The sequence below is a fragment of the Neovison vison genome, chromosome 1 (assembly GCF_020171115.1).
Source record: "Neovison vison isolate M4711 chromosome 1, ASM_NN_V1, whole genome shotgun sequence".
Lineage (NCBI taxonomy): Eukaryota > Metazoa > Chordata > Mammalia > Carnivora > Mustelidae > Neogale > Neogale vison.
The window spans coordinates 250,306,152-250,321,314 of NC_058091.1; the positions used below are offsets into that span (position 1 = coordinate 250,306,152).

At 42.9% G+C, this 15,163-nt stretch overlaps 1 protein-coding gene across 3 annotated transcripts; it reads right to left on the bottom strand.

Annotated features, from left to right (window-relative positions):
* Positions 1 to 1,917: 1,917 nt before the first annotated feature.
* On the bottom strand, positions 1,918 to 11,581 carry CTXN3 (cortexin 3). Of its 3 annotated transcripts, none has more exons than XM_044240852.1 (2): positions 11,413 to 11,581; positions 1,918 to 3,140 (listed from the first exon to the last, which is right to left on the bottom strand). In XM_044240852.1, exon 2 carries the CDS (start codon positions 3,039 to 3,041, stop codon positions 2,796 to 2,798), a length of 246 nt encoding a protein of 81 aa, XP_044096787.1. In that variant the 5' UTR covers positions 3,042 to 3,140; positions 11,413 to 11,581; the 3' UTR covers positions 1,918 to 2,795. The 3 variants fall into 3 exon arrangements, with proteins under 3 accessions (XP_044096787.1, XP_044096775.1, XP_044096781.1); XM_044240840.1 differs by lacking the exon at positions 11,413 to 11,581 and adding an exon at positions 10,956 to 11,395; XM_044240846.1 differs by lacking the exon at positions 11,413 to 11,581 and adding an exon at positions 7,525 to 7,939.
* Positions 11,582 to 15,163: the final 3,582 nt, after the last annotated feature.

Genomic DNA, 15,163 nt, shown 5'->3' on the forward strand with positions numbered 1-15,163 from the left:
ATTGGAGTGACCTAAGAAGGCAGAATTTTGACTATGGACACTTACTTTATATTTTTCCATGACCTTCATACATTTTTTACCATGATCATGTATAACTCCTATAAGAACAATTAGTGGGGGTAGGGGGTCATATATATCTTTTAAGGTCACAGATGACTTTGATACCATGGGAGCCATAAGTCCATACTGGTCATTTGAACAAGGATTCAGACACAAGCCTTCTTTCCTTTCTTAAGCATCCAACAAGTTTGAAAGGTACTAAAGAGCAAGAAGTGGCCCTGTGCCAGAAAGGCCAGGCTCAAAGCAGGTGCTTCATTAATACTTGAATGGGTTTAAATAGACCCAATAAAATAGGAAAAAATTGAATAAGGACACATGGGATGTGGTACATTTCAATAAAAAAAGAAAAATTTTTAATTAGTGGGTTAAAGAAATATGTATTAGTAAAGCAGAAAAAAAATATTCGGGTGACATCACAGACCACAGGATGACGTGTAGCTCAGCATTGGTATTTTGCTTTAGATCTAGAAGCAAAGGATCTTCAGAGGCATCAGTAAACTAGCAGCATGTAGATACCACAAGGTAGTTCTCTCCTTTTAATCTGGCTCATTCCTGAAGTGGTGTGTTCCATTATGAAGTCTATAGCTAAAGAAGAAATTTGGGTCATTGGAGAGAGTTAAGAAAAGAACCAAAAGCCCCGTACATTGCCGGTGGGGATGTAAAATGATGCAACAACCACTTTGGGAAACAGTCTCTTCCTTCTTCAAAAAGTTAAACATAGAGTTAAGATATAACCCAGCAAATCCACGTCTAAGAATACACGCAAGAGGATTGAAAATATACAAAGACTTGGAAACAAATGTTCACAGCAATACTCATACTAGCCACTGTATAACGGTGACAGCCAATAAACCAACAAAACATGGTACAACCAAATGATGGAATAGTATCAGGCCATGCAAAGGAATGCTACCACATGGACGAACCAACCTTGAGAACATGCTACTGCAAAAAGCCAGACACAAAAGATCACATATTCTGTAATTCCATTTAAATAAAATTTCCAGACTTGGCAAACCCATAGAGACATAAAGTAGATTCAAGGTTGCCAGGAGCTGGAAGAAAGGGGTTGGGAAATCGCTACTAATGGGTTTAGAATTATAGAATTAGGCAGTGGTGATGGTCATACAATTCTGGAAAAGTACTAAAAGCTGCTGAATTGTACACTTTCAAAGTGTAAATTTTGTGGTATGTGAATTATATTTCAATAAAGCTTTTATTTATTTTTTTTTAATAAAAAGGTCAAGAGGGATGCCTAGCCCACTCAGTTGGAAGAGTGTATGACTCTTGATCTTGGAGTTGTGAGTTCAAGTCCTACATTGGGTGTAGAAGTTATTCTTTAAAAATTAATTAATTTTTAAAAATTTAAAAACGAAGTCAAGGGGAACATGGGGAGATGGGAAAATCTGAACAGGAGGCCCTCCAAAGAATGTTTTGAAAAAAAAAAAAAAAAGACAAGGAAGCAATTTTACTAAGGGCTGCTTTTTCAGGCATAGTTGACTTTTTGAACTTTTTTAACTAATTAAAAAAATAGGATGGCTAACTGAGGAGAAAATTAGAAGACAGAAATTATAAATATGGCCTCAGGGGCTTAGTTTAGATACAAGGTTTTCCTACCAAGAGAAGTTGGAATAAGAGGTATTCACAGTTCTCTTTTCAGTGGTCTTAAATCGTACTTAGAATAGGTTGTATGTGTACAGGACAATGTGTGGGAGCCCTTTCTGAAATGGGAGAGGGATGAACTCGATGACCTTGCAGCTTTTTCCGTCTCTCGAACACGGCTCATCCCCCGTGCTCAGCATCACACGCGGCCACCAAGGCACTCGTCTCAGTGAAACAGGAGAGAAGACACTACCGTTTCTTGAGAAGTTTTATTTGGCTTCTCTATTCTGTCACAAACATACATTCCTCTTAAGACTGTGACAGTCTTCTCTTCTAAACAATTAGCTTTTTATTAAAAACACACATACACACACACACACAACAACAACAACTCATAGCTGTACTCACAACCCATTATTTTAATCACTTGCATCAAGAAAGTCAATTCAGGTTATGTATAGCTACCTCTACACTAATAATTAATATGAATACCTAGAATGTATTTGGCCTGGTGTAGGGTTTGCAAATCTCCAACAGCCTTTAAATTCAGTTGTACTTGAGAAATAAAATGAGATCAGCATCACTCATCTTTTCCAGGGAAGGAACCATCTGTGCTAAGTGCCCCCTACCCCCTGGCTTCCCAAGGCTCCCCAGGTTCACTCAACCCAGTCTCTCTCTGCCCAGAACCCAGATTCCCATGTAAATAAGCCAACTGAGAGATACTCAGAACTCAGAACTCAGAACAAGAAAGCCTCTTCATGGTGCTGTGACCAGATTTGCTTCAGATCCTTTCCATTCTTCATTCTCTGGTTGGGTGGGAGAGGGCTTCATTTTATGGCAAAGTTTGTGTCAGTGCTGATGCTCTTGCTTTCCCCATCGCAGACGTTCAGCAGTATTCATTCACTGAGTCAACATGGAAATCCAAGGCTTCCTATTTTAGGAGAGTGTTATAAACCTTCATCTCCAATATCCTTCAAATGCTTTTAACTTAACAGCATGTTTAATAAATGAGGGAGGTCTAGGACAAGGTACTGTTAAAACTTTAGTTTGTTGAGAACATTGACTAAAGAGAATTCCTTACCAAGACATGCCACACGTCCCCCTTTCAGGAGGGGAATCCTGCCTCCCCTCTGCTAAGCAAGGGCATGGTCAAACTGCCCCTTCTCCAGCCCTTCAAGTCCATCAGCCCAGGTTGAGGTCGGCATGCTCCGATATGGGTCCAGAAGGATCCGGAAGCACCTGACAATGAGGATGCCCAAGAAAATGAACAACAAAATCACAAACACAAATGTGGTTTTTTGCTCCAGGGACATGCTAGAATCTGCTGATGCGTTCTCAAGGGGCACTAGGGGTGAAGGGACAGGCTGTCCTCCATCCATCGTCCAGAGAAGCAGAAGAACGGGATCTCCCAGTTTCCTTTTCTCCCATCATCAGTCTGCTGAGATCATGGTGGCTGCCCCGTGGAGACGCTGAGTTATCTGCAGGAAGAACGAAAGGCAAGGAGAATCATAGAAAATGATTTCTATGCTTACAGTCCTATTTGTCAGAGAAAACAAGGAATCTCTAAACTTTTTCACCAGACGTGCTACATTCTGTGTAATTATGAGAGAGAATATTTTACTCTTGCATGAAATTACCAAACTGTCCTCAGAGCAGGCACCTGGGGCCAGGATGGCTGGGCGGGGAAGACAACCAAAGTACAGAAGATGAGAAATGCGCAAGGTAATGTTGACCTCGGGGTATGCTGCCAGCTTGACATCCAAACCGAGTGTCCCCTGCCAAGTCTCTTCCAGATTCCCTCCAATAATATGACTTTCACATCATTCTCATAATGATACCATTGATGGAACATCAGCTATGTGCCAAGACTATAGCTAAACACAACATAGGTTAGCCACTCTACTATAAGCTCCATGAAAGCGGAGACCTCTAAAACCCAGTGTAAGGAAACTGAGGCTAGAAAAGGTACTTAACAGAAAAACTCTCAGGGGTTCTGAGCCCAAGCCTCTGGCCTCCATTTTACCACTCAATGAGTATGGGCCCTTGATCACTAAGCCGAAAAATGGAATCAGAAATGCCTGTGTATCTCACGGTGCCATAATGAGGATGGATGTCTGCAAAAACACTTAGAAAAAGTATACAAAGAAGAAAAACAAAACTACGAATTGCTTCTCTTCAGACATGGCTGTGGAAGCCAGGATGTTCCTCCTTTGCTTTCTCTTGCCTAGACCAAGGGAAAAAGAAGGCATCTCAGACTCCCAGACCATCAAGCTCCTGCTGCTTTTCTTTTTTCTTCAGAAAACAAAGGCCAGGTCAATACTTGACCCAGAGAAGCACCTCAAGAACTGAACTAAGGAGAAAGAATTGATTGGCTGCATTTTTTTTCAAAAAAGCCTTACAGTGGCCTCCTACTGCTTGAGACCATTTGATAAAGAGGAGGAGAAGGAAAAAGATAAGTTATCACTATTTCCATTTTACTGGTGGAAAAATTAAGATATGTGGATATTACTGTTTGTCTTTAAGGGCAAGTTGGAGTATACACAAAGGCCATAAAAACTCATGTTGAACTAAATTTATGTGTGAATCTGTTTATAAGAAAAAATGCATAGGAGAGTACTCAGCTATAGGAATTAACATGGATTCAAAAGAAATTACATTCAGTGAAAATAAGGAACCAAATAAAAATAGAAATTATGACCTAAAGCTCGAACACAGTATTTCTACAGCTAACTTCTAATTGTTGCCTTGAAGTATAGCATTAGTGATCATAATAACAGCTTGCACATATGTTGACACTTAAAAGTTTATAAAATCACAGTTTAGGACACCGTTTATAAAGGGATTTACAACCAGTGTCTAGAAGGAAGGAGTTACCAATTTGTGGGGGGAAGAATATTTTGCAGCTCTGTGACTAATAAATTTTGTTTAAGGCTGGAATAGTTGCAGTAGATTTTGTTTTTCATTCATTTTTATTTTAAAGCAAGATCAGGATAAAATTTGATGGTGTTTCTTAAAAATATGCTCCTTGGGGATATGGAAGATGTTGACAGATTGGGTTTGGTTTGATTTGCTTGCTTTTAAACACCCTCCCAACCTTCATTGTTGTTTTTTTTTAAATATATATATAAAGATTTTATTTATTTAATTGACAGACAGAGATCACAAGTAGGCAGAGAGGCAGGCAGGGGGCGGGGGGGGGGAGCAGGCTCCCTGCTGAGCAGAGAGCATAATGTGGGGCAGGACCCTGGGATTATGACCTGAACCAAAGGCAGAGGCTTTAACCCACCAAGCCACCCAGGTACCCCCCAACCTTGGTTGTTAACTCTTGGCAGATGACTGGGTTGAATGGAGGGGGCAGGAAAGGGTGGCCAGCAGCAGTCCTTAGTACTTCCTTATTACTAGTCCCTAGTACCTCCAGCAAGGGCCGTTTGCACACCCAAGAGATACCCAAACTAGACTTGTTCATACCGCGTATAAAATTCACCAAGGGCTGGGTCAAAAGAAAGTTGTGTGCTGCTCAAGGAATAAATGCCTAAGCTCTCCTGTCATGTTCCCTTTTGTCCTTCCATGTCCTACTGAGCATCCCATCACTTTGACCCTGCCCTCCCCACAGACTTACCAGGAGTCCCACTCTACGTCCATTTCCCCTCCAGCCCAAATGAGGCCAGAGTCCCTTTCTGTGTCTGATCTGCTCTTGACACGGCTGAGACAGCTATGCATTTTTAGGACATTCTCTACGAAAACATTATGTAATCCAGAAAGGAAACAGAGGAAAACGGAAGCCCATTAACTATGTAAGCATACAACATAAAGATTTCTGGGTCTGTGAAGTTCATCGAAAACAGTGAGCAACCAGAAATAGGACAATTTGAGGCTACAATGATTCCCTAGCCACAAGGTGGGGGACCAAAAGAGTGATACCTTCCTTATTCAATCCTTCCCTTCTCACCCCCAGGGCCCACTTGACAAGAGTCATCTTGATGCCCAGGAGCAGTCTTTCCACCCTTGTCCAAGGCAAAGTACCAATTCCTCTTCTCCTAACTTCTCATCTCGTACTGCCTAGACTTCCTCCATCACTCAGGTTTTCTAGCTGGTTCACCATTCATGTGAGGGCTTCAGGCATGGGTGACCCTTCCAAGAAGGCCTACAAGTAACCCAGTCATCCTGATTCAGGTTATGAATCCCATTTCCCTCTTCTGTTTCCCTGTAAATGAGCCTGGACCCTGGCTTCTTCCCAGGGAAGCCAACCCTTAGAAAGACTTAAAAATCAGTTTTAATTTGCACAGATGCCACCCTGTGCTGATTAAAAGGCAGATGCAAGAATACGGCTAACCCTCTCCGCAGCCTCCTCACAGGTTTTTAGAAGCCCGCTGAAACAGAAACACAATATCCTCCAACCCCTTCCTGATAAACCCAACTGATGGGAAAACGGAAAGGAAAGCATTTTGAAAATGCCACAGCTCCTTATAAATCATCACAGCATACTGTGGTAACCCAGTACCTGTTAAAATAACTTCATTTGGCCAACTCTTCAAAGCTTTTTATTAAATTGCAGTCTTTTACCAAGGAGAGTGACACATTAACACTTAGCAAGGATTTGACTGGGAAAACTGTTCTTATTTGAAGGAGGGGAAATGTAGATAGTAAGGGGGCTCATGGGTCTTGCTGGAAATGAGGGGCCACTGGGGTTTGGGGGGAGGAGACATGGGGTGCTGAGGGCCAATGGCCCAGGAGGAGAGAATTCCTGGGGAGGGTGGGGAATGGGAGGTACAGTTGCGATCTGGAGATGGTTATAAAGGGATATGGAGATACAGAGACCAAGGAAGAAAAGCCAGGTCTCTCACAGTTTTGCCTGGGATGGATGGAAATCCCTAGAAGAGCCTGCTTGATTTTAAACCCGCCACCAGCTAATCAATAATTTACAAATCTGGAAAGCTCCACAGCACATTTAAGTTAAAGGCAGCATCGGATAGAGGAAGAAGAATAAAAAGAAAAATAAATGTGATCCCTGGACTACCACAGTCCCAAAATATTCAAAGACAGCAAAATTTTTAAAATGTCTGCCTTGGAGTGAAATGTCCCCTTTCTGCAAAAATGATCCTTGTGAAACAGTCACGACGGCTCCTACCTGAGTAACGAAATCTTCCTTTTAGGCAAATAGAGAAATCTGGGCAAGTAAATTATTTCAAAGGATTTCCAACACAATCGTCCTAAGTGGTAATAATAACAAAAGGCGGTTGTGTTAAATACGAGAGGACCACAGTTTCTCATGGCCCTATTTCAATCCTAATAGTCTTCCCCATCGTGTGGTACATGCCTGTCTTCCTGGACCTCCATCTGTGTGGGCTCAGGACATAATAAAGGCTCATTTTAATACTGGACCAAGGAAAACTGAATTAAAAGATGCCATTCTCAAAAATCTTATAACGCATCCCCAGAGTCAAGCTCCCTGGACTCCGATCACACAAAATGTAGAACCCTCTGCATTACCTACGAAGCCCAGGGCGAGCAGTTCCTCTCAGCCCTAGTCACTCTCACCGTCAGCCACGGGCCCCACTTAGAATGATGTACACAGAGGCCTCACTTTCTTTCCTCATGCTTCCGACATACCACACCAAGACCCAGCCTTCTCAGCTCAGATCTTACCACTGCTTCCCTCCAGAAAACCTCAACGCCCCAACGACCAAGGACCCTCACCGGCCACTGAATCCCTCCCGGACCTGAGAGCCCTGTTTCCTGGATGACCGATGAGGTCATATCCCGACAGTAAGATAGGAATTTCTTTTCCTCCTAAGTTCGAACAGGAACACACATCAAATTGCATTTGGCTTGGAGTGCAAGGACCAAGAAGAACAAACTTACGTGGGATGTCTGCAGACACCTGAGGAGGCCGTCCTCACTGGGTCTGCGCAGCAGCTCTACCTAACACGAGCTGTTCCTTAAACCCCTCCAGGTTTCCCACCTCTGAGCTTTTAGTCACAGTGCTCTCTGCCTGATGCCCTCCTCCTCGCTCTATTCCCGCCTGTGGGTTTCACTCCCTCCCTCAGGGTTCGCACCAAGTGCCACCTCCTCAGTGGGGCCTCCGTCTCTCCCTGCACCAGAGAGATGGGGTACTTCCTGCTCTGTTCCTCCCCACCCCCGGGGAGCCCTGCACCTGCTTTCTGCCGCAGCACCTCTCACAGGACCCGTCTCCACCGGGTGTTCAGCTCGGTCCCCTTACTAAATAGCAAGCTCCTTGAGAAATTCCGGGCCGGTCTGGGGTCACTGCCTTTTTTTTTTTTTTTTTTTTTTTTTTTTTTTTTGATAGAGGTTGAGTCAAATCTCTGGCGCCTTACAATCCGAGGAACTAAATTTTCAAACTTTGAGGGGCCAGCTGATAGAAAGAAGGGGTAAAAAGGCCCATGTCATCCAGCCAGCCTGGGATGTCAGACCATTGTGTTTGAAATAGATCTTATTTCAAAGAATTGTAGCTAGTCTGAGTCACAGTGACACGTTAATAGTCTCCGATTTCATGATTTGAAAAGCAGTTATTTGGCTTTTTACATTTTCCTGGGCTTCCAGGCTGATGGGTCGAGTCCCATCGAATACAAAAATTAGTGGTGGCCCTGCTGTTCCAGGGCTCAAGCCTTTCTGAGCTCAGGGGCTCTGCTCCTAGGGAAGAGCAACCGTTCCAAATATCCTGAAGCCAGACGCCTTACTTGGAAACCACACATGTCAACATGCACCCTCCCCAAGCTTGGATCCTTTGGACATTTCATTTTGTTAGCATCACATTATACAATTTAATAGTAGAGGAAATTATTTTATCTGAAGAAAACAGACCTTAAAGCAGTGACACATCCCTTTTCTTATTTTTAAAGCGACAGCAACAGAATGAGTTTGGTGCCTTTGGCACATGGCTCTGTGGAGCTCTGTGGTCTGGCCCCCCTCCACTTTTGTGGCCAGTAGCTCACAGACACCCTCCCCCCACCCTTCCACAGTGGTTTGCAGCGGTCATAGTTAAAACAGATGCAGTGTCTGTGAAGTCCTGCCTAGCACATTGTAAGCGTTCAATAAATCCGTGCTGATGAATGAGCGCTTCCTCTCTATACCATTTGTGTGCAAAACAAGTTTCTTTCTAATTTCTCCTATGCAAATAAGCACACTGGGGAATGGAGATTATAAGTAAACCGCCCCAAATCATAAAAATCAGTTACCAGAAGAGAAGCATTCCCCGAAGGCTGCTGACTCGCAAATTTCTCCCCAGCATGTAGGAATGAGTAGCAAGCCAGTCATCCCTCGGCAGCTCACGGTGTGCAGGGTGCCGTGAAGCCATCCTGCCTGTATTTTAAGTACCTCTAAACCACTTAAGTGCCACACCCCGTTTTAAAAACTTCTAGGCCAGAAACCTCATTATGTGACTTGACATGTTTTCCAAAAATAGATGCAAAAACAGTGGGTCTGTTGAGCAAGAACACTCACAGGTTTGTAGAGTTTACATTAGCCTGTGATGGACAGGACACTCCATCCCAAAAAGCCATCCTGTGTATCTTATTTATATTTATCTGGTGGACTCGTGAGGCCACTCTGCAGACTGTACCAGGAAGGGAATTGACGAGGTGGGCAAGACTGAATTTGCAATGTCTAACAGATACCAAGTTCCTCCAAGTGCCACATTATTCTGCAACAGTTCTGAAACTGACTGTTGAAATGTTAACATGCCTTTCAATGATTAACATAATACATATGATGAGAGTGAGACTAAATAGAATCATCTCTGCTTTTTGAGCTAAACGAAGCCTTGGCTGCATTGCCGTTTGCAAAACTGAAGGCTCCAGAGATGAACTCCACCCTTCCTCCCAACCCTCACACCCCAGATGTATAAACATCCCAGTTGATCCTATTATATATCTTCCCCTATAACTGTGAGCCTTCCACAAACCCTACTTTATCATCTAAAGAATCAGATCACTACATAAACAAAAGTTATTACCCATGAATCTTGTAGAACTACTGTGTTTGAGCCCAGGGAACAGTAATTTGCATTCCAGGATATATGCACAAGGATGCAAAATATTTCCTATAAATTCGAAGAACTCATGGCCCTCTTGGTGACCAGCCCAGAGATTCAGGTAAAGAGTTCCTGGCTCTTTTTAGGTACTTCATATATTTTAACCAACATATACCTCCCTTTTTTTTTTTTCTCTCACATAAATACATAGCAACTTCCATATTTTTCTTTTCTGAATACAGCCCTCTTGATCCAGTGCAAAAGCCCTGATGCTTCAGAATTCACAGGATGGCTAAGGACAGATAGTACTTTGTACGCCCAACAAAAAGACCCACGGCTACTAGAAAGCGCTGAAACAATGGCTTGACACACACGTGAGTGTGGTCAGCTACAAACGTCAACAGGCAGGTACGGAACCGTCACCAGCCCCCACTGCTGCACTGGGAAGTCTGTTCCCTCAGACTGTCACTGCCAAGTCAGCCTGCTTGGGTTTGGGAGTGGACCCTCTTGGTCCTAGCTTGCTAGCTCTGGGTCAGCAGGAGACCTTTCTCTTCAGTCTGAGCCCTACCCTTCTCTTTACTTCTTCCCCGTCTTCATCTTCCTCCCAGCACTTGCTAGAAGAGTTTTAAAGGGACTGAAGGGGAAGTCTGCAGCCTTGCTCAGATCATCAGGAAAACCCCACGTGAGTGCCCAGTCGGGAACTGGGGGTCCCAAAAGGCACCATTAGGAAACTGGAACTTTTCTCTTCAAACGATAAACCTTACTAGTATCCCTGGTTTGCCTTCTCTGTCCTTGCATGTTTCCTAGTGAAAAACAGTGCTTGCTGATACCTCAGAAGGCTGGGGCTGCACCGTGCTGACCACCCAGGGACACCAGGGACAGTCAGCGTTATCATTAGGAGTAGTTAAGTTGTGATCCTTTGTGAACAAATTAAAACATCCCCATAACATTTTGGAAGGTTTGATGTTTCGGGTGAATGGAAGAATTACTATAATGGGCAGATAGCTTTGAGGAATAATTTACTGCAGCTTAGCAAAGAAAAGAGCCTGTTTTGCTACTCCTTTATCCAGTATCGGTAGCACTGTAAACTTAAGCATGCTTTAAACATCAAGGCATCATTCCATTTCACCCCCTCGTTATTAACTTTACCTAGCAACTGTTTAATTAGACTTCATCTGACATGTAGATCTAAATTCAGAACTTGGATGCAAAAGGCATCTCTGTGATTATCGCTCATGCATACATCGTAAAGTTAGAGAAAAGCATTAATTAGCCCATCAAAGACCCGGTGTCAGTCAAGTACCTGCATCTGGCTGAACAAACACTTGATCCATTTCCCGGTGGAACAGTTACAGGTAGTTACAAGCCTCTTTAGTTTCCATTCTTCCCGACCAAGCTGGGTTGAGGCAGGAGACAGTGGCAGCTGCAAGCAGCTAATGGCACACCCCAGATCTCAAGCCGTTGTTTCAGGCTTAGAAACTTCCCATTAAAACCCCCGAGTTAAAGGAACATCGTCTTTCTGTGTGAGGCATCGTTAGCGGCCAATACGGCTGCTGCTTTGTGGCGAGCCATGATTCTGGTTCTGCCTCAGCAACTCTTCAGAGGATTCTGCTTCAGTGAGTAGAGGCAGTATCCTAGCAGTGTGTCTGAAATCATCTTCAAGAAAGCATTAACATTCGAAAGGAGTACAGGGTGGGGGAACATCACTGGGCATTCCCGTACCTTTTCAAAATCAAAGCCATAAATCTACCAATGCTCACCTCTTCCCTATTGATTGTTGACACTATTCCTCTTTGGGGATGTCAATTAGCACCTTGCAGTACCCGGCCTCCATATTGATTATGGTTTGTGACCTTCGGGCCAACTTAATTAAGGGGAAGACTTCTAAGGAAGGGCACCAACATAGTATTTGGGAAGCCAAAGGAAGGTCCTTTTTCCTAAAAAACAAAAACAAAAACAAAATTGACCTTTCAGAAAAGCAGTAATTATGGGAGGCAAAGAGGAAAGAACAATTTTTTAAAAATCACATTTTTACCACCTGTTTGTACATTTGCTAGGCTGTAGGTAGCCAGGTCCAGTGTATCCTTTGGCCAGCCTGCATGACTGTGACCTTGACAGGTACCCCCACCCCACCCAGGCTGTCAGAGACCACTGATGAATAAAGAGAGAACTTCAGTGAGAGAAAGTTGTTCTAATTCTACAAATTCTAGTTACATGGCACAATAGTTGAATTATTTTCCTTGGATAGAATGCCTAAATAAATTTGGAAAATGTTTTAGGATAAAATTTATCTTTAAAAAAAAAAAAGTTGCTTCTCTGGAAAGAATTCAACACAATCCTTAAGATGGAACATCCTTGTTTTTTGGCAACTCACCACTTTCTTTGTTGAAGTGGAAGCACAGTTAGCAACAACACCCACCCACCAAATGATGGGGTGCACGATATTTAAAGCTCACTCTGACTATGCCTGTCAGCTTTGCTGTCTCTTTGGCTCTTTCGAGAGGCCGGCCATTACCCAGTAGCTGTAGGGGACTGGGAGAGAGCTCATTGTCTATGAGGAAAATTTCCATCTGCTAGCAACAGACAACAACTCTGGCTAGACCTCAGACCCAAGAAAATGTAAATGCCAAATGTTATGATCTAATGTCAGAATCAAATGCTTGACATTAGGAGCTAACCTCACTCAAATAGGAAGGTTCTCTCCCCATAGGTTTTCCAGATTTTTAAACGTATTTCCTTTCCAGTGAGCTTCTCTGACTGTATTTTCACACACACACAAACACACACGCATGCACACAGAGCAGTGGAACAAATGAAATCCAACAGAGCACTATCGTTCAATACTAACTGGTATCCTTGGTGCTCTTCAGCCCACAGCGCTGGTGGAGGCAGCGACCTGTCTCGGTAATGCCAACAGAGGGTGGCTCAGGGAACATTCTGACCCCACCCGTTCTTATATACTTCTCATTCCATGGGGTGAGAAAGCCCTCTAGTTAGACAGGAGCTGGAGTTACTGTGAGCTCACCCTGCCCAGGAGGCCTCCTCAGATATTGTTTTACCCTATAGACTCGTAGAGGTGGAAGGGAACATGAGAGGCTGTGCCTGCCCTTCAGCTCCTCCGCAGGCTGAAGCCGTGCCACAGAGACGAGTGTCTGGCCTATTTTTAAAACTCTCCAGAGAATTAGATTCCATACCCCACTCTGACAACGTCTGTTTAAACTAACTTCTCCGTTGCTTACTTAGTCTCGATGGGATGGCATATTTCTTTTCATTCTACCCTGGTTGCAAAGTCAGTCAGGAACCACCACACGGTTTTGTGAGAATGCTCTTTCGCCGAGGAAGCCGAACTAGGGAAACCAAAGGATGTTTGGTGAAGATCCTGCAGCCAAGTTTGGAGGTAGTTTATGAGGTAGTTGTAAGTGAAATGATGGGAGAGAGCCCATTCCCCCCATGCACTTGTTATGTGACTCATTGTGACTTCTGAAACAGCAAATAAGGATTTGTGGAATGTTGAGTTCCTTGAACATCTTACAGTAGGTCCTGTTCTTTAGTCTTTAATACTCTTGTCCTCTTCCTCTGAATTCTTCTCAAAATTTCTGCTTTCTGGTCCAGCTTTAAATTGAGAACCTAGAATGCTCCACAAGGCTATGCAAAGCTCAGACTCCCATGGATCTGCGGGGAATAGAGTGACTTCATGCTATGCCCCTCTTGCACACTCTGATCCCAGGGTTACAACTGGGTGTTAATTCAGTCTTTGTAGCCACACATCATAAGGCAATAGTACTAGAAATCTATTTTAAGAACTTTCTCTATATTCTAATTTCAAGTCTCACTCTTGAATATTCTCGATTACAATTCTTCCCACAACTTCCCATGCTGCATTTTTTCATAAAGTAACAGACAATGAGTATTTTTTTTAAAAAGTTGCTTCATGAACCATCAAGCTTTATACCAACACGAAGCTGTTATTATTAGCATTAGCATTATTGTAGTTCTTTGTCTAATTCTCAAAATCAAATTGATTCTTGGTAAAATCTTCAAAATAGAAACCTGGGTTTCTTCTCATGTTCATCACTAGATTCTTGATAAAAATCTAGTTGCTTCCTTTGTGTCCATTTTTCTTTCATGTAGTCAAGAAACATTCACTAGTTTCATTCATCAGCATCAGATATGTATGTTCCGTGTTGGGTGGGGTAGGATGACAGATATGGGGACGTTGGTGTCTGCTTGCGTTTGTTCAGGTTGTCACTGCATAATTCTGGGAGGCTCCCTGGGAAGGACCCAGAGGTGCTCCACATCGAGCTGCAGTTGACCAAGCTTCTGGGCAGATGAGCCCCTCCACTGTTTTCCACTCCCTCACCTCCTCCCTGCTCAGCCAGCCAGCAGACATCTGAATTATGTCCTCATTTCTCTACAGGACTTGATCTCACAAGGTCATCTGTGGCTTCTCATTGTCTCAGGCAAAAAAAAAAAAAAAAAAAAAAAAAAAAAAAATCCCCAAAAACAAAAAATAAAAACTTGCAGTATTGATCTTCCTTGCTCTTTGTGGCAACTCTGAGATATAGCTGACCACTGTCCTTAGGGAAGTGCTAGATAAAAGGACACAAAGTAAGGTGGAGTAGCAGAACTGATATCTCAGCCCTCTTCCCTCTTGGTCCACCCCTCTTCCTGGTGCCCCCTTGGGTCCTCTCCCTCCATAGTCTTTCATTCACCCCTTAGAGGCTCAAGCCATGTTTAACTCATGTAACTACCAGCCACTGTGAAATTAAGGGTGGAAAGACAGGCAGACTTGGATACATATTAACGGGTCCCCCATTTTTAATTCATAAAAAGCAGTGAAAGTCAGTTTATGGGTTATTTCTATGTTTCTGTCTTCTTTGTTTAAAAAAAAATAAATTGATACATAATGTAATATAAAGTTGGGTTTGTTTGTTTTTTTAATCAAGATGAGCTCTATTTCTAATATCCCTCTGATTTGCCAGGTCTACATATAAGTTTATTTATCCACTCAGCTATCTTCACAGGTCAATGAACATTCAAAGCACAAGGGAATGGTAGGGAAGGTTTAATAATATTCACATGAAGCCCATAAATTAGGATCTATATTCAAGCATTATTAAAAGCAAGCAGGTTAAAGTCCAACTACAAATTGGCAGCCTCCTGGTTTTTTTTTTTTTTCTTGCATGCGTTCTGTGGTATGTTGAATGCTCAATTAGTAGCTGATGAATCTGGAACAGAATAGTATTTGAAATAAAATGAGAATCAAACAATGCTGCAACCCATTGGAAATGCATTTGGAAGGAAGGAAACATTGATAAAATGTAATATTTGCGAGCAACAAGGCTTGCCCCGTAAAATGAACAAGTTTGTTCATTTTTTCCTTTTAAGTCAAAAACAATAGGGCATCAAGGAAGGAAATGCATCATGAAAAAGCTGATGTCCAACCCTGTTCTATTTAGAGACAATATTTGCAAGCTTTCAGATATTAATTCTCATTACAGCATGAAGGTA

Excerpts from the sequence above, each read along its gene's own strand:
- CTXN3 (XM_044240852.1), bottom strand. The coding sequence starts at position 3,041 with ATGGATGGAGGACAGCCTGTCCCTTCACCCCTAGTGCCCCTTGAGAAC.